We start from the raw sequence: 19,292 nt of genomic DNA on the forward strand, positions 1-19,292 counted from the left end.
GGATCGAGCCCCACATCGGGCTCCCTGCTCGGCGGGAAGCCTGCTTCTCCCTCTCCCACTCCCCCTGCTTGTGTTCCCTCTCTCGCTGTGTCTCTCTGTCAAATAAATAAATAAAATCTTAAAAAAAAAAAAAAAAAAAAAAAACAGAAAAAAACACCTGGTGCTCCTCACAACAAGTGCACTCCTTAATCCCCATCACCTATTTAACCATGTGGATCCACTCTGCATTTTGGGAGATTTCCATTGAGAGACATGAGCAATATGTAATCTCCACTTTCACAACAATACTGTGTTTATTGTAGATTTCGTACACAATGGAGTTTCTAAGAGATTGCAAGTGTGAGACATTGAATTATATGAAGTGAAAAGTGGATGGTAACAATTTTTTTCCTCTAAAACTATATTAGCAGCCCATTGGCAACACATGATGAGGTACAAAATGGTAGAGTCCAGGCACTGTTGCTAATGATAGTGCAATACTGTAGCAAGAGTTTTTTTATTTGTTACAAAATGACACAATCTCTAGAATTGGTTTCATCCCTAATTACTTGACCACCAAGAATCCTTGCTTGGATTTTGAGCATATAATATAGTTTTTGCCTAGGAAATGCTTATTAATAACATTAGGGGAGAACGAATGTCATTCTATGCTCTTACTTCAGTTTTCCCATTAAATAGCTAAATATTTAAGCCCTTAAATAGGCTATTCAGTGTTTCTGTGCTTCAGTTTATCATCTGTAAAATGAGACAAACTATATGACCTCTAAAGTCCTTCCATGTTAACAATCAATGATTCTGTGTTACCTAGGTAAGACACTCCCATTAAAAAAAGAAAAAATTTATCATGATCGGAAAAACATTTTACTGAATATGGGTACCTACAAATTGTAAGCAATATGGTTCTTCTCAAACTAGTGTGCTCTGCACTTCTTTGAGGGATTTTTAAAATAAGTCATGTTTTAGATGCTAACAAATGCAGTCCTCCTCCTTAACAAATGCGATGCTGAAATGATTCAAAATTTAAGTTAATGAGATGTGTTAACTCAGTGGTAGGAATTATTTCACAATGTATATGTATATCAAATCTTCATGTTGTACACTTTAAATATCTTATAATTTTATTTGTCAATTTTATCTTGATAAAGCTGCAAATAAATACATATATACACAAAAGTCAATGAGGACAGACACAATTAAAAAAGAAAAATCAATGAGAACAAATTCCAAAGCCACTCATTTATCAATCTCACACATTTATGAAAGAAGCAGTAACTACTACCTTAATTCCTAGCATATTCTCTCAAACTTCTGAAGAAAATTGAATAAAAAGATACCTGGTCCAGAAATGATGCTGGAGCACACCAGACACCCACATAAAATCAGGAGAATACTGACTACACTTTCCTGCAAAACTCGTCCCAGAGACAAGAAGAAGTTTTGGTTCAGAGAATGAGGGGCATGGCTTTCATCTTTCTTATGGCAGCTTCACATGTGTGTGAAAATGCCACCATCACTTCACATCTCATAATGTTTTAGCTTGGACAAATACAGATTTGAACAAAACACTCAAGTTTGGTTACCTTGGGGTGGGCGTCGGGTGAAGCAAGGATGCATTATGGCTTTTACAGGCTCAAGGCACTTGTGTTTGTGAACAATTCCTCAAAAAATAGATTAAAACTATATTTTAATTCATAATTTTATATTTTTAACTTTTATATTTTAGGTTAATATACTCCAAGCAGGGTTATATTCACTTTTTTCTGATTAAAAAAAATTAACACATTGCTTGGCCACCTAGAAGTATTGTGGACCCTGGACACTTTGTCTACTGTGCCTAATGCAGAAGTTGGCCAAGGGGTAAAGCTTTCACAGTAAAGCCAACTTTTGCTATCATATCTGCCTCTCAAACACCCTGGAAACTCTTTACTTTTGCTAATGTGCTCTTCTTTTAATTTTTAATATCACTCTACATCTAAACCAAGGAAAGTATATACTATCATTCCATCCCCTGCGTAGTGGATGTTCTGTGACTAGAAACCAGAAAAATTATGGAATCCCTTCTTCTTCTCCTTCTCACTCATTCTGTACACCTCTTCCCCCAACCTTCCTGAATTATGGATCATGTAGAAGGATGGCTAGGTTAAAAGGGACATGGCGAATGAAAATGATTGAGAAGTGTAATGAGCTAAATGGTGAAACTCATCAACATCATCATCATGATAGTAAATGTCCATAAAAAGGAGAATTAATTTAAAAGGAAGTGAAGTCAGGGCGCCTGGGTGGCTCAGTTGGTTAAGCGACTGCCTTCGGCTCAGGTCATGATCCTGGAGTCCCGGGATCGAGTCCCACATCAGGCTCCCTGCTCAGCAGGGAGTCTGCTTCTCCCTCTGACCCTCCTCCCTCTCATGCTCTCTGTCTCTCATTCTCTCTCTCGCAAATAAATAAAATCTTAAAAAAAATAAATAAATAAAAGGAAGTAAAGTCAGACTTCCTTTAAAAATGGATGCTTGGTAAAATTTCCGGTGTTAATATTTCACATTTATCATGACCTTCCCCTGGCCTGATAAAATCTGGACCCAGGCTCCTTCCGTATTTCATCTCTCATATACTCAGCCTTAGCCACATTGGTATTCCTGTTCTTCCTCAAACTTATCAAGCTTTTACCTGGACCAGAGGAAGAAACTTCTTTGCTCCACCTATCCAGCAAACTCTTCCCCAAGATATGCCCTACTCTCATTTTTGTCATGCATATAACTGTCATTTCCTTAAGAACCCCCTCTGAGTCCTTTACCTAAAATAGGCCCATGTCCTTCATTCTCTACCCCCTTAGCCTATTGTGTATGGCTTTACTGCATTTAATGCTACTTGAAATTATGTTTATTAGCTTGTCTGTTTTTGTCCCCATTACTGCTGTGCATGTTCCACAACATCAGGGAAACTTGTTTGTTACGGATTTTTTTAGCAAGGTACTTTGTCTTTTGTAGATGCTTAATAACCATTTGTTGTAAGAGTGAACAGATGACTGAACAAATCAGGAAAATGTGTTTTAATTTTCCTAAACTAAGGGATATGGGCTCTTCTTTCTTGGCCTCTGGAACCATGCAATTGAAAATAGGAAACGAACAGGGCTCACCAGCTAATGAGGAGTACTGAAGTAGCGTGACACATGGACCATTTCCTTTCCTGTCCTTCCAGATGCCTACACGAGAGCAGAAGTTGTTTATGAGTGGACAAGAGAGCCAGCACGCTCAGTGGTTGTGGCAGAAGATGGGTCACGCCTAAACCAGTATGATCTTCTTGGGCAAACAGTAGATTCTGGAATTGTTCAGTCGAGTACAGGTAAGTGCCAGTTGATTCTTCCAGAGATGTCAGAAGAAATATAAACCGTCTTTGTGAGAATGTGAGAATTCAGTAAGTTCTTCAATAACACAAGTGGAGAGAGAGAACATCTCACTAACCTGAGACCAGTTAAGCTAGGAACTAGTGTAAACTCTATAGATTTGTGCCCTTGGACTCCTCACTTAATGTCTTTGTTTCTTTGTTTGCAAAATAAGATGCTAGTTCTATGTGATCAGGGTAGCAGAGTATTTAGAAATGTGAACTCTTGGGAAGAATGTATGGATTAAATCCTTACTCTTCCCCCTTGCCTGTTGACTGTGGTCACCTCACAGGGTTATTGGAAGGCATAAATTAAATCCATGAAGAGTACTTATGATAGCTTGTGGCACATAAAAAAAACTCTCAATAAATGTTAGTTATTAATATCATCTAGGCCTGATTATTATAAAGATTCAATGAATCTTGGTGAATTTGTAGCAGTGATCATTTGGTATACGTAAGATACCAAAAGAACTAGAGCAGATACTATTAAGCAGCTGGACCCAAATTTTAAACTTTTGAAGTTGTTTCAAGAAATAAGAGTTTAGGGGCGCCTGGGTGGCTCAGTCGGTTAAGCGTCTGCCTTCAGCTCAGGTCATGATCTCAGGGTCCTGGGATCGAGCCCCACATCGGGCTCCCTGCTTGGCAGGAAGCCTGCTTCTCCCTCTCCCACTCACTCTGCTTGTGTTCCCTCTCTCGCTGTGCCTCTCTCAGTCAAATAAATAAATAAAATCTTTTTTTAAAAAAAGAAATAAGAGTTTAGTTACGCAAATACCCGTTTTGTGACTAAATGTAATGTGATCATTGGGCTGGAGAATTATAAAAATTTGGATTTTAACCCTCCCTCAATCCCAATAATTTTAATTATGTTCAATCAGTGAAGGCTTAACAAGAGCCAGCAGTTTTTATAGCTGTCTTTAAAATTTTAAGTTAGTTCATTCACTTTGGTAATTTCTAAAAAAAATACAGTTAGGTAACAAATAAGGGCAGGAGTGCTATTCTTGTCAGAAAAATTTCTTCCTTAGTTTTCAGGCTTTATATTAGGACTCTGATAATTCTAACAAGTTCATGTAATAGATCAATATATCTTATTCTGGTTATTGGAAAATCCCTGCTTAATGGGATCTGCCTTTTGCTTATTTTGTCACAACCATGGCTACTCTGGAAGCCCAAATATTTATGTTTCTTGTTTTGAAAAATGAAGAAGACTGTTGCTCAGTTTTGCCCACATTAAAAATTTATGTGGCATAGTGGAAAGGTTTTAGGCTTTGCAGTGAGAAAGATATGCCCTCAAGTCCTGGTCCTGCCACATAGAAATCTTGTGACTTTGGGAAAGTCATTTATCCAACTAGAAACTCTGGTCTCTTCTAAAAAGTGGGGATTTTATACTTTTGCATTAAAGATGAGATAATATAAAATACTAAGCAGAACATTACATTGGTAAGAGTGCTCAGAATGTTATGTAGTCTGAGATCCCAGAACATGGAAAATACTGAACATTTCTCTCCCTCCTAAGTTATGTGGGAAAACATACTAAAATGAGCAGTGTTCATTTTTAAGAATCAAATGCTATTATAAGCTGGATATTGTGGTAGGCACTGGAGAGTCAATGATAGACAAGGCAGAGAGCTTGCTGTCTTGGAAACCGAAGTCTAAGGGAAGACAAACACATAAACTATAATTATCAAAATGGGTGGTAAATGCTGTGATTAACATTTTTGTGAGGGCAGGGACCATATCTGTCTTCTGTATCCCTACTATAGTAGCTGAAACAGAAGAGGCACTAAATAAATATTGTAAATGTATCCAGCCTAGGATAATCAAGGAGGAATTGCTGAAGGGGTTGACTTCATGTTGTTAATCTGTATTTGTTGGGAACCAAATAATCACTGTTTTAGGCCCAGAGCATTGAGAATAATAAACATAGAACTTTCCCTCAAGAAATTCTCCATTATCATTAGAATGAGGGCTGAGGGATGTGAAAGCAACAATAATTCAACCACAGTGACCAGTGACATGCATTCAATAGTAGAAGTATATACAAGCCAGGAGGGTTACTCAGAGGAAGGAGTGCCTCCACTCTAGTTCTAGTGGTAGTGACCTTGACATGTCACTGCATCCCTCTTTATGACCTATTTCCATGTCTGCAAAGTGAGTGGCTCATTCTGATGAACTTGGAGACGTCTCTGGCTTCATCAGGATTTAGCCTACATACATTTTAGTTACTCAGAAATGAAATATAGGCATAAATGGAGCTAAGGGATGAGAGGCAGTGGCCCAACCCACCATCACCAAACTGGTTGCACCTCATATGTTGGGGTCTGTTAAAAGTACTCATTCTGCACTAAAGCAGCAAGGTTACCTATATAAATAAGAGCTTTTTCTTGTCATTCCCGTAATGGATATGGGGGGGCGGGGGAGGGAGGTGAGGAAAATAGCAAATTCTCAGATGTAGGAACTCAGTTTGGTGTACTTTTCAACCTCACAATAAAACACTGAACTATACTTCCTCTGGGTCTACTTTAGCTCATCAAAAATCCACCCTGATAGATTTCTGTGGGAAGAAACAAAGATCTTTTCAAGATCTTCAATCCCATATTTCACATATCCTTGTGGAGCCCTAAAAACATTAAGATAAATAGCATTGAGTGCTTTACCTCCCTGTTTCTGCCAGAAGACTAGGAATGATAGCAAGAAAGAGCACCACATGGAGAATGATTAGATAAAAACCATCTTCCTCTACCTTAAAATTCTCTTCAGGGAGAGAAACAATTCATATCACCTCTTGGAAGGGGTTGCCCTACTTGCCTGAGCCAACGCACATGTGAACACACATTCATACATACTACCAGTGATCTCTTTCAAGCCAAACACCTCTAGATCACTCCAGTGACATGGGGTGGGGGGCGGAATATAAGGCTCAATCCAATGCTTGGATTTTTTTAATTCAGTGTAAAACCATTAGAGGCCCAGTATCTTTCCTGGGGTCTGCCATAAGTTTTGGGAGAAGACAATAAGTTGGAGATTTAGTTTGAAATACACCTACTCACCTGGCAGAGAAAAACCTTTACAGTCACATAAAAGGATGAGTCTAGTAAGCTCTCAAATCCAGTACAAGTCTATGTTATTCACTCATTTATTCACTAATTCCTTCAACCATTTGCTCACTTACTGTGTTTGACATTGTAATTGGGCCTGGGAAAGATAGATGAAGGACACGTAATTCCTGCCCTCAAGAAGCTCATAGTTGCTTGATATAAGTAGCTAACATGCACTTGCCATTGTTCTAATAGAACAATCCCAGGATAGAGGTATTAATGTTATTATATCCATTTTATAGATGGGACATAATTGAAGCCAGAGAGATTTAACTGTTTTTCTTAGGTCACACAGCTAGGCATGGCAGAGCTGAGATTTGAACCTGGAGGTAGGCTAGCTGCAGAATGTTCTCAACCACATGACAGGCAACATAGACATGTGTGAAATGCAATAATGTAGTGCAGCATGGATTTAAGAGTATGGACTCTGGAATTATACCATGAAGGTTTAAATTGCTGGTTATACTACTTATTAACTGTCTGACCTTTGGCAAGACATTTCTCAGTTCCTCTTTCTCTTGTACAATTTGGAGGTGATAAAAGGATCTGCATGAGCTACTGTGAGATTGAAATAAAAATGCATGTAACCTGCTTAGCAGAGTATCTGACATATAAAAATTATTAGATATTACATATTAGATATTACTATTAATAATAATGATAGAGTTAGTATAAGGGAGCTACATAGCATAAAGAAGTCATTTCTGCTTGAAGTATCAGAGAAGGCAGTTTGGAACTGGACCCCAGACATGGCGCCTTATCTCATTCTATTATACCCCATTATGTTTCCTAAGTAATTCTTTAAGGGAGCCCATGCAAAAATTACAAGAGTGACTAAAGAGCAAGAAAATATGACTTATACAGAGAAACATAATAATTAGTGACCAGGCATAATGATAATATCATGGCCAATAAGAATATAATAATAGGCAATGCCTTTATGAAGTAAATGGTGATGGCTATAAAACCTTCATATTTACTTGAGTCAATAGACAGATTTGATCAAAGGAAATTTAGGTTAGCTTTGCTGAATAAGAATGTTTCTTCTTTATGAATGACTATCTTTTATCCTTAGAACAGATGACCAAGAGAAATTGTGAGATCCTCTTTCTTAAAGATAGTCTTCTCTGGATGAGTTGATTTAAGGATGACCCTGTGGGGTCAAAATGAATGGGGAAAGCAACCATTTTCCCTGACCAGGGAGCAACAGTGGTGATCGACATTCACCCAAGGAGCTTCAGGGCCCCCACTTATGAAGCCTAGTACATCATCTCCAGAGAAATAATTGTAGCCATAAAATGTAAAAACTGGGGATTGGGTGTAGGGCAAAGAGATTTCTATAGTCATCTGGTCAGCCTATTCATATTTCAGATGAAGAGACATGTCTAGAAAGGCTAAGCGGCCTAGAACTCTAAGCATTTTTTTTTATTATTTCTATTCCAGAATTCTTTGACGCAGATATTAAAACACCAATTCCTCCCTCAATGATATTTTTGATTCCACAATCCTATTACATATGTAACGTAGAAACTTAGGGAAAATATAGCTTAGAAAACACAAAGTTTAAAATACTTGGAAGAAAAGTGACAGGTTCATAGGGACCTAATGTTCGCTACAACTTTTTTGACATGAATGGTTGCTTTCTAGAGCTGGAGAGAATACATTTCTATTGTTTCTGTCTTCACACTGTCAATCTGCATGTGACTCAGCTTTTTAAAATGACTTTCATATCTATCATTTCATTTTGTCCTCCCAGCATCCTAGGAAATAGTTAAGTAAAGCACTATATTTTAATCAAACAAATGAGGAAACTGAAGCCAAATAAAGTTAAGCAAAGTATTTACTCTTCAAGTAAATGGAAACCATTTACTCAACAAACCCTCGAAGCTGCTTTATAGAATTATATCCTTGTTATTTCTCTTTCTTTCTCCTTAATTTTGTATGGTAATGTATCAGAAATATTGTCACATCTAATTTACAAGCTTCCCTGAGGGTTACATGATATGCAAGGATATTTGAATTACAATTCTTCTAGACTGTTGAATTAGAGGAAAAGAATTTGACATGTTTAGTGCATAAGCACTTGATGTCTAGAGATACTCTTTCAATTCAATTTAGGAGATTGATTTTTTTGTTGTGTTTTTCTTTTATTTTTAAACTATTACAACATGATTCTGATTTTGCTGCCTTTTTTTCCTCCTTATGTGTTTTGTGCCAAAACTTCTTAGATTTTTTTTTAATTTAAGAAAATGAGTTCAATAGATTTGAAATTCTCCTATTCTTTCTTAATTTGTTAGTGAGAAAGTGATTTATATAGCAAATATAATGTGGAATAATAGCTCCTCCAAATTAATATTCTTTGCAGAATCTTCCTAAAATGTCACATTGTGGACAACAAAAGATGATAATGGAATATGTATAGACACTCATCTTTCTGACATTATATGAAAGATGGAATTTTTTCTTTGAGCTGATGACATTTTACAAACCACAGTTGAATGAATGGTTAGGAATCATAACGCATACTCCTGAGAGGGTGAAATGTGACATGGCCATGTCCACACAAGACTATATTTTACTAGTCCTGGGAAAATTGGTTTTCTGCCTTTTTCTCAAATTTGAATCACTCATTTCTTTCAGATGACCTTGGAATCATCACCCAAGGTATCTACAGAAACTGAAAAGAAGTTAGTAAACATTGTATTTCCCCTCCCAAAGAGAGAGTCTCATGGATGTTAATTTGAGTGAGTGCCCTTAAACCTCAGTGCCTCCCTTTGCACCATACACAGATGTTGAATACTTAAAATATGTAAAACCATGCTATATTCAAAGAACTCTCCCTCTTCCCAATTAACTTTCAGTTTAATGAGAGGGATATAAGCATATAAGTTAGCTAAAATAAAAAGTATGCGATTTTATTATAAATGTAAACAGAAGCTATAAATAAATTTGAAGTTACTTCCTAGTGATCAGTCAAAGGCAATTGTTATCATTATTAACAATTAGCAGTGAAAGCATACTTGTGTGTGTGGATGATTTTCTCCTATAAAGAGTAAATGCATTTATTTTACCAATATTTTTACCAATTCTGATTGGAGGGAAAAGAGAAGAAAATGGAGAAAGGAACTAACATTTATTTTAAAACTCTTACATAGCATGATCTTAATTAGAGCCCTTATTCTTTATTCTCCCCACAACATACTTCTCACTTTTTTATAGATCAGGAAACTGAGGATCAGAGACTGTAAGCGAGTTACCCAAGGCTATCCAGGAAGAAAATAGCATATCTAAGTTTTGAACCCAAGTCTATTTGCCTCCAAAGCTAATAGACTTTCCTCTACAGTGCATTTCTTCCTATTCTGCTATGGACTGAGCCCAACCTATAGATGAACAAAATATTCAGCAATAATAGGTGTCAAGTAGAGAATTTTGTATCAAGATACTGAAATGTGAAAATGTGTGGTAAGACATGAGACATGATACTGAAAAGCATATTAGAGCTGTGACATGAGAGTTTTAAATCCAGGTAATGGAGGAGTTTGCTTGTCAGTAGATGATACTGGAGACATTGTTGATTGTCACACTGGGGGAGGGTGAAGTGTTTGCTAGTGGCATCTAGTGGGTAGAGGTCAAGTGAAAAATCCAAAAACATATAGGACAGCCCCCACAACAAACAACTCTCTTGTCTGAAATGTCAATAGCGCTGAGGTTGAGAAACCTTAATGTAGATAATGGGAATCCATTAAGGTATCTTAAGATTTCATGTACGCTTTAAAAAGATTACTCTGACATCAAAATTTAGGGAAAACTAAAGTGAGGAAGTGACTGGAGATAAACAAGGCAGTTAATAGATCTACAAAAGAGTTAAGAGCAGTGACCATGAGATAAGAGATAGACTAAGAGATACTGCACAGGAGAAATTAAAATTGTGATCAACTGATTCCTTTCCCTCTCCCTCAGAAGCCCTACTTAACATCCAAGGTTTGATTCCAGGATTTTAGTCTGAGTGAGCAGACAGATGAGAGAGTACCATGAATTTAGAGATGTACTCTAAGTGGAAAAGCAGCACAACTATACATTGGTTATTATATTTTTTTTATGGGAAAGCTTAACTAATGTCAGTTTTTGAACATATTTAGTTGGTGATGTCAATGAAAAATCAGTATCTCTGAGATGTCCAGTAGATATTTGGGAATACAAGTTGATTTTGAAAGAAAGCAATGTCACTTAGAGCTGTAGATTTGGCAGCCCTCTAGGTACAAATGATGCAGGGGTGAGAAAGGCAATTTCTGGTTAGAGACAAAAAAAAATGGGGAAGAAAGCTGAAAGCAGAACTATACCAGGAATCTCTATGATTACTTTGCAGAAAGATGAAGATTGGGATATTAAGAGATCATGAACAGTTTTAGCCACATTATAGGGGCTGAAGCAAGATGGCCATGGACTAAGACATAAATCCACAGGTTGTATAGGGCAAAATTTGGAGTTGAAGGGAAGGAGAAAGCTGGAGCAACGTGAATACCAAAGAAAGTGATGTTTTCTTAGTAAGAACACACCTATTTCTCTCCTACCCACCCACAGATAGCTAAGTATATATTCAGAATGGATAAAGCTAAAATTTTAAGATTTATAACTGAGAAAATATAACATCAATTAAAAAAAAAAAAAAAACTCCTATAATTTGGGTTGCATGTCAATCGCTTTGGATCTCTAGATGAAATCAGACTTTGATGTATACAAAGACCATGAAGTGTGCCCAGCTAGTCCGCTGTTTCCTAGCCCAGACTAGGAAAAATCTATATTGAAGTGGATTTTTCTTAGCCTCCCTTAAAGAACAGTTTGTGTATCTAGGTGGGACCTGAAGAACTGAATGTTTCAAAACCTTCCCAGGTGATTCTGGTGAAGGTATTCCTCAAAATAAATTTTTGAAAATCCCTGGATTCCATCCCACTCTCCTCATTCCAAAGATCAGGCTAAGCTAAATGACTTACCTAGGGTCACAGAGCTGCTGAAAGGAAGTGCTGGTGTTAGAACTGGAATTCCCCTAACTTAGACACCAAAGCTCCTTCATTAGACAGCCTAAATGTCCTCCACAATGGTAAACTGGGGATTTGGTCTGTTCTAATCCATTAGTATGTGTCGTCAGGATCTCGCACATTGCCTTCAGGGTCATTAAAGCCAATCTGTAAATAGATGCTCAGCTATGTCTGTCTCTTAAATGTGTGATATACCAGGATAAGGAGGTAGCAATATCCATGATATCTCTGGCACCTCAATCGCATCCTCAAACCCATTCTGGTGTTTTTACAACATCTTTGTTCTTTCCTGGATAAACATTTTCTCTTCAGGAGCCAGATGTCACATGGAGACAGGATATGTCTTAAGTCTAGGTTTTTGCTGCTGATGGAAAAATCCAGAGATAACTTCTTTTCAAGGTCAAATTGCTCACCTTACTGTCTGTTTCACCCTCTAGGAGAATATGTTGTTATGACTACTCATTTCCACCTGAAGAGAAAGATTGGCTATTTTGTTATTCAAACATACCTGCCATGCATAATGACAGTCATTCTCTCCCAAGTCTCGTTCTGGCTCAACAGAGAATCTGTACCAGCGAGGACTGTCTTTGGTAAGTGCCAATCAAGACTTGCAGGCGAGGGTCTGGGGAGCAAGTTATATCATCCTGATGACGTTGTAAATGGAATGAAAAAATAACTATACATTAAAATCTGAAGTTAGCACAATAGAAAGTTCAAAGAAGGGGCGCCTGGGTGGCTCAGTCGTTAAGCATCTGCCTTCGGCTCAGGTCATGATCCCAGGGTCCTGGGATCGAGCCCCAGGTCGAGCCCCAGGTCGAGCCCCACGTCGAGCCCCGCGTGCAGCCCCGCGTCGAGCCCCGCGTCGGGCTCCCTGCTCGGCGGGAGGCCTGCTTCTCCCTCTTCCACTCCCTCTGCTTGTGTTCCCTCTCTCGCTGTGTCTCTATCAAATAAATAAATAAAATCTTTAAAAAAAAAAAAAAAGAAAGTTCAAAGAATTACCATTCTCATTATGGTGTGATTTTAAAAAACTCTTTAAATAGCAAGCCGTGGGCGCCTGGGTGGCTCAGTCGTTGAGCGTCTGCCTTCGGCTCAGGTCATGATCCCAGGGTCTTGGGATCGAGGCCCACATCGGGCTCCCTGCTCGGCGGGAAGCCTGCTTCTCCCTCTCCCACTCCCCCTGCTTGTGTTCCTGCTCTCGCTCTCTCTCTGTCAAATAAATAAATAAAATCTTATATAAAAAAAAATAAAAAAAAATAAATAGCAAGCCGTTTTAATGTATGTAAATAGATGCATGTGAATATCAACTAGGCACATGCTATGTTTAAGACTCTTTACTATGGAATAAAAAGCCTTAAGAAGCTTGTAATCTAAACTAAAGATTATTCATGTGCAGAGATCCCTATGGTATCATTCTTCAAGAATAGGCGAGATATGGAAAATCAGTTATCTCAGGAAAAAAGCAAGACTTTGCTACAAGTGCCCAGAAAAGAGTCTTTTCTTCTGAATTTAGCAAAGTGCTTCCAGGTTGGAAACCACCAAATCTTTGCTCTGACAGTAGCCTAGAAACACAGGAAATTAAGATCCAGAATGATTCCAGCTGCAGAGCACAAGAGTAGTTCATTTCAAACTCTTTTTTTATTACCATTTGTTAATATTAACTAGTGTTGAAGCCACTTACTAGAACTGAAGATTGAACTATTGTCAAGATGCTAATTTATAGATGTATACTCAGTTTGAGCCCTTTATTCACCGGAAATTGAGAAAAATAGAATAGAGAACATATGTTTTATGTTTATTTTTGTAGAATGAACAATAATACTATAGTGAAAAAGATTTTTTTAAATGCTCACTCTTCCCCCTTCTTACCCTAATAAATCCTACCCTTCCTGTTTGAAAATTCTCTAAAGCATTTTGGAATGTTTTATAAGTCAAAAACCTTACTCTTAACATTTTCAACAATCTGATATCTCAGCCAACTCATGCCCTTTTGGTGAACATAACTGTATCTGTAAACTCAACTGTGCAAGTATTTCCGTGGATCAAGTTATATATTTCAATATTTTAAGTTCAATACAATCACAAATAAAATTTCCCAAGACCTTTAGCCTTTTAACATTTACTTAGAACACGTTTCTATTGTTTTTAGTCTCAACTCGGAACATTCCTCTGTGCTAGGTGAGATGCCTGAGAGGGTCACAGATATTTAAAAAAATACACAAAGGAAAAAGAAAAAAAATTGTACTTTGTAACAGTTTATTATAAGGCATCAAGAATGCAACATGGTTGAAGCCTGTTTTATGTCTTCAAATCCCATCTTCTTGCTGGTCCATGCTCTCTGTCATTTAGAGGCAACGTGATCATGTAATTTTGTTGCCAGATAGTCAAAGTATTAGGTTCAATCTTCATTTTTTTAAGATTTAGTTGCCTATAAAATGAGAGTGCAATTAAAGTAAAATAGCGCTGTTTAAAAGATTGAGAAGAATAAAATAAAATATGTCAATTGTCAGGTTGAATTCTTGGAACTCGATAGATGCTCAACCCATTTTTGTTCTTTTCCCTGTCCCTATAGCAGGAATTGTAAGACCACACACACACACACACACACACACACACCCCTCTATTTATGCCCTTCTTAACTTAATTTATGGATACATTTGGTTTAAGAACACACATTCCCAAATTACTTCTGACAGTTGCCTACATGAACCAAAATTTGAGAAAAAAATGGAATTCACTGTAGCAGAGATTTATTAACAAGGACTGAAGTTGTCAATAATAATAGCCATTAACTTTGTTCAATGTTAAACACTTTATTACAGTAGTTTATTTAATACTCATAATAATTAGCCCTCTGATTTAGACTTATTAAAATTAATTTGCAAAGAAATATTTTTTTAAGAAAACCAACAGAAGTTCAGAATTGTGAGGCAATTTTCCCAAGGTCATTCAGCAACTAAAGAGCTGGGACTTGAAACTGGGTTGTTCTGTTCCTCAAATATCGACATTTAATTACCTTGCTCTTTGCTCAAGTTAATATTGATATGTAAATTTAAGAGCTGTTCACCAGCCACTATTTCTTAAAACATTTGTTGGTTACATAATACAGATAATGCCCCAGAACTTTCTGTAACATCTTCAAAGTTTAAAGTAAGTCTATTCCCTTATATCTGTGGCCCTGTGTATCAAAAATACGATTCAATAAAAGTCTCTGTGTTTCTTCTTAATCTTATCATTTCCTAACATAGTTACAAAGATCATCTACCTTAAAATTCATGGAAAACTAGGGAATATTGGATGTTTTAAAGCAGCTATGAAAAATTAACCACCTACCAGGTATGGGATACTACTGATTCTCTAAAAATTAATCAAAAGGGGTAATCATAGATATGAGTTTTAGACATATCGGATGACGTTATCTTCCACAGCAATAATTTATCATTTTAAAAATGTTTTACATATTGTTACATTTAATCCTCAAATAATCTTGTGAATAACTGCGGAAATTTCTCTTAGAATTTCAGCAATGATAGATAGTTGAGAGAATAAAATCTAAATCACCCCTCTTACAGATATGGAGACTAAGGTCCCTATAAGTGAATTTGCCTATGCGGCCGTTGAACTAGTAAGTGGTGAGTCTGGGACTAGTCACGGGAAAAGGTTTGAAGTTTTTCCATACCATGCAGCCTACTGGGTTACTGTGAATTTTTTAATACCCTTTCAAATGGCTTAAAAGGTGTCTTACAATATTAGATCTTACTGCATTACATATACTAATTATCTAAATAAGCTAAAAACAACTGACTTGAAAACCTCTTTGAATATTGGTAACTTTAATCACTAGGGACGGATATGCAGACCAAGGGCAGATGAGGCAGCATTAACAGAGAAAGGGAAAGATTGTGGACATCTGAATCAGGCAAGCTTGTGCTCAAATGTTTGTTTTGTCACTTCTGTGCCGTGTGCCCTCAAGCAAGTGACATGCAACACATTTCAGGAGTTTCTTCAAAAAAGGAGCTATATCAGGATTAGGGGGGAAAGATAGTTTAAAAGCAGAAGAGTTTGTAACAAAATATTACCCTAAAATAATTAATTAAAAGTAATGTAACAAAATATCCTAAAATAATTCAATTATCTATCAGTGATTAATAAGAAGCTGTTGGCTTCTTGGTTTATACATTTAGGATATGCAGATAGAATATTAAACAGAGCTAAGGATCCAGCAGTTTCTTGTGGATCAGAGACAATGAAGATCATTGCTTTCTGTTTCAAAGAGTTGGGGAGAGTGAGACAGTATTACTTCCTTTCCTGCCCAGGACACCTTGTTCAAGGCACCCATTTAAAGGAATTCATGATCTTATTAGCAGCTTCTCAGTAGCAGAGCAGTTTATCTCTCCAAGAGATCCCCCTCAATACTGCCATACTGTGAACTGCCAACTACATTGGGGTTAAATTAAAACTCATCCATCCCAAACCAAAATGGGATGAACTAAACAATACACTGTATCTGTGGTCCTGCTGGTTTCCCTTTGCCCAAGTAGGCTGACCTCCAGTGATCAAATTTTGTAGTGTGAACCTACACATTCACTTAATTTCTTCCTTTACAGGAGTAACAACTGTGCTCACCATGACAACTTTGAGCATCAGTGCCAGAAATTCCCTTCCTAAGGTGGCTTACGCCACTGCTATGGATTGGTTCATTGCAGTGTGCTACGCCTTTGTGTTCTCAGCTCTGATCGAGTTTGCCACGGTCAATTATTTCACCAAGAGAGGTTATGCATGGGATGGCAAAAGTGTGGTTCCAGAAAAGGTAAGTACTTCAGTATCCCCCATGATCTGTCACTGGTATGTCTTATTAAACCTGTGAGATGGCATGTTTGGACTTTGGGGAATGGGTGAAGAATGCAGACACAGAATAATGAGGATTCTCTGTTTCTTGTATCATAAGTGACTATCTGCTGTGGTAATTTTGGTAGTGCTAAAGAGAGAGGTTGTTTAAGTGAGCCGATGTGCAAAGTAGAGTGAAGGAGATAAAGGAGGGACAAAGGTAAACATTTCTACTCAAATATGCTTTGCTGTGGTCTCTATTGATTTGAGAACAGTTTTAATCAACTTGACATTAGGAGCAAATAAATTTATGCCATTTATAATTTGAACTTGAAAATCAAAGGTTTTGGTTGTTTTCTGAGCCTAATCACTTTGGCCATAAATATCATTAACTCTAATACCTCAATTGAATTTAGTTTACAAAATGCATTATCTCCAATTTTCGGTGAAGTAAAGGACAGGAAATATATTTCCTTTCCAAATTAGAGGTTTGCTTTAAGGATCATACACAAATCACAGAAAAATTCTTCATTGTAGAAAATTATCAAGTCAAGCTCATTACCTTTTTCCTAAATTAGAACCTATTTTAGAGTGCATTTTAAAGCACGTGTGGTGAGGATATTTCTACTTGTATGGCTTGAAGGAAAAATATGTCAAAATGCAAGAAAGCCTTGGGATGGTGGAAAGAAGGTCAAAGTCAGAGACACAGAGATTGTAAGATGTCTAGAGATAATCTAGGAGGAATCACTCTATAGCAGCTTTTTCCCAAAAATCTATTCCTCCTAGTACTAGTATCATGAGATGGTCCCTAAGAATAAAGTTCTGTGGTTGAATACACTTGAATAATGCTGCATATTATATCACAGAGTCACGGGATATTCAAGAATATGAAAGGGTCTATTGTAAAGAAATTTACTTAGTGGTGTTTTCCTCATAGCTCCACAGATGTGCTAGAAAAGAGAATGCTTTGTGGTAGAAACATCTACCTTATTTAAACTAATTTAAAGTGTTACTGATTATAAGATGAGCTATTAATATATGCATAAGTAGGAAAGAAAAATGCTGCCAAGTAAAAGCTCTTTTAGATTTACCCCTCAGGCACAGATGAGTCAGCTGAACACCCCAATGATCTTCACAAGTGAAAGCAAAAGAAGGTCTGTGTAGAATGCACTATGGCAGCCAACAGAACCTTAACCAGGCCCTCAAAATTCACTTGCCTTGAAACGTGCTTGCCAAGTATATAAAAAAAAAAATCTGAATTTGCAAACCAAGGACCTTGGCTCAGGTTCAGTAGAGAGAAGGGACAAGACAAAGGGATTGCATTTACTGGTTGGAGAGAGGAGTAAAAGAGTGAAGACAGAGTGATTGTCAGATACTTACTTTAGACATTGATGGTCTCCATTTGTCCTAGAACAGAAGAGCAGCCCAAAGAAGAGAGCCAAACATGGAGAATAGTTAATCATAAGACACTACCAAGTATAAGACATAACCCAGAGTCACAGATGTGAACATTTTTAAATTCACATCTTAGAATCACTGAAATAGTCTGCTAAAGTGCTTCAGAATTAATGGTCTGCAAACGTGGGTGATATACAACTGAAAAGTGATATGCCAACATTGGGAACAATTGCTTTTCTATCTGAATACTTTGTTGCAAGAGGCCAGTGTCTTTCTGATTCTGTCTCATCAGTATCAGTTGTTAGTGACTTGTTAGTTGAATTTGGTCCAGAAAACATAGAATTTGGGTTGAGGCATTGGTTGAGCTCAAAGTTAAGTTATTATCTCTGTCTGACCCTGTATTTGTTTCTCAAAGGAAATACTCTGATCTCTATTAATCTATAGTCCATGTTATTCAGTATACAAATATAGATGTAGATAGAGTTGTATCTTACCTATATATATATATATATGTATATCAATAATTGATATATATACATATATCAATAATTCATCTATATCCGTCATCCAAATGAGAAAGGTAATATTTTCTGTAAATTATCTATGCCTCTGTAAAAATCTTCCCCAGGGCTTTGCCAGTTTGATTGGCTTTTTACAGGGAGTGTGAGCACAGTGTGATCCAGGTCTCATTTTGACATTCAGAGAGGATGAATAAAATATATTTTCTATGATCAGGTGAGTGTTTTCAGGAGAATTAAATTTTCAATCTCTAACATGGTGTAACTTGAAAATAAAAAGAAAATTTCTGTAAGTTATCACATTATCAACTGAGCATTCAGGAGCCTGCTTAAGATCCATTTTCATATGGTAAATTGTTCAAAGAAATATCAATTTCTTACAAATCAAAACCTCAATGAGATACCACCTCACACCAGTCAGAGTGGCTCAAATTAACAAGTCAGGAAACGACAGATGTTGGCGGGGATGCAGAGAAAGGTGAACCCTCCTACACTGTTGGTGGGAATGCAAGCTGGTGCAGCCACTCTGGAAAACAGTACGGAGGTTCCTCAAAAAGTTGAAAATAGAGCTACCCTATGACCCAGCAATTGCACTCCTGGGTATTTGCCCCAAAGATACAAATGTAGTGATCTGAAGGGGCACGTGCACCCCAGTGTTTATAGCAGCAAAGTCCACAATAGCCAAACTATGGAAAGAGCCTAGATGTCCATCAACAGATGAATGGATAAAGAAGATGTGGTATATAAATACACAATGGAATATTACGCAGCCATCAAAACAAAACAAAAAAACAAAATCTTGCCATTTGCAATGACGTGGCTGGAACTAGAAGGTATTATACTAAGCGAGATAAGTCAATCAGAGAAAGACAATTATCATATGATCTCACTGATATGAGGAATTTGAGAAACAAGACAGAGGATCATAAGGGAAGGGAGGGAAAAATGAAACAAGACAAAACCAGAGAGGGAGACAAACCATAAGAGACTCTTAATCTCAGGAAACAAACTGAGGGTTGCCTGAGTGGAGGGGGTGGGAG

General features: G+C 37.2%; 1 protein-coding gene across 1 annotated transcript in view; it reads left to right on the forward strand.

The window, feature by feature from the left end:
- The window catches only part of GABRA1 (gamma-aminobutyric acid type A receptor subunit alpha1), a 59,005-nt gene that overhangs the window by 33,810 nt on the left and 5,903 nt on the right, over positions 1–19,292 (forward strand). The window contains exons 7-9 of the mRNA XM_006730677.3: positions 3,196–3,339; positions 11,950–12,102; positions 16,117–16,319. Of these exons, the coding sequence (XP_006730740.1) occupies positions 3,196–3,339; positions 11,950–12,102; positions 16,117–16,319 (500 nt within the window). The remainder of the gene's footprint in view (positions 1–3,195; positions 3,340–11,949; positions 12,103–16,116; positions 16,320–19,292) is intronic.

The sequence above is a fragment of the Leptonychotes weddellii genome, chromosome 7 (genome assembly GCF_054177405.1).
Source record: "Leptonychotes weddellii isolate Sample4059 chromosome 7, ASM5417740v2, whole genome shotgun sequence".
In the NCBI taxonomy this organism is placed as follows: domain Eukaryota; kingdom Metazoa; phylum Chordata; class Mammalia; order Carnivora; family Phocidae; genus Leptonychotes; species Leptonychotes weddellii.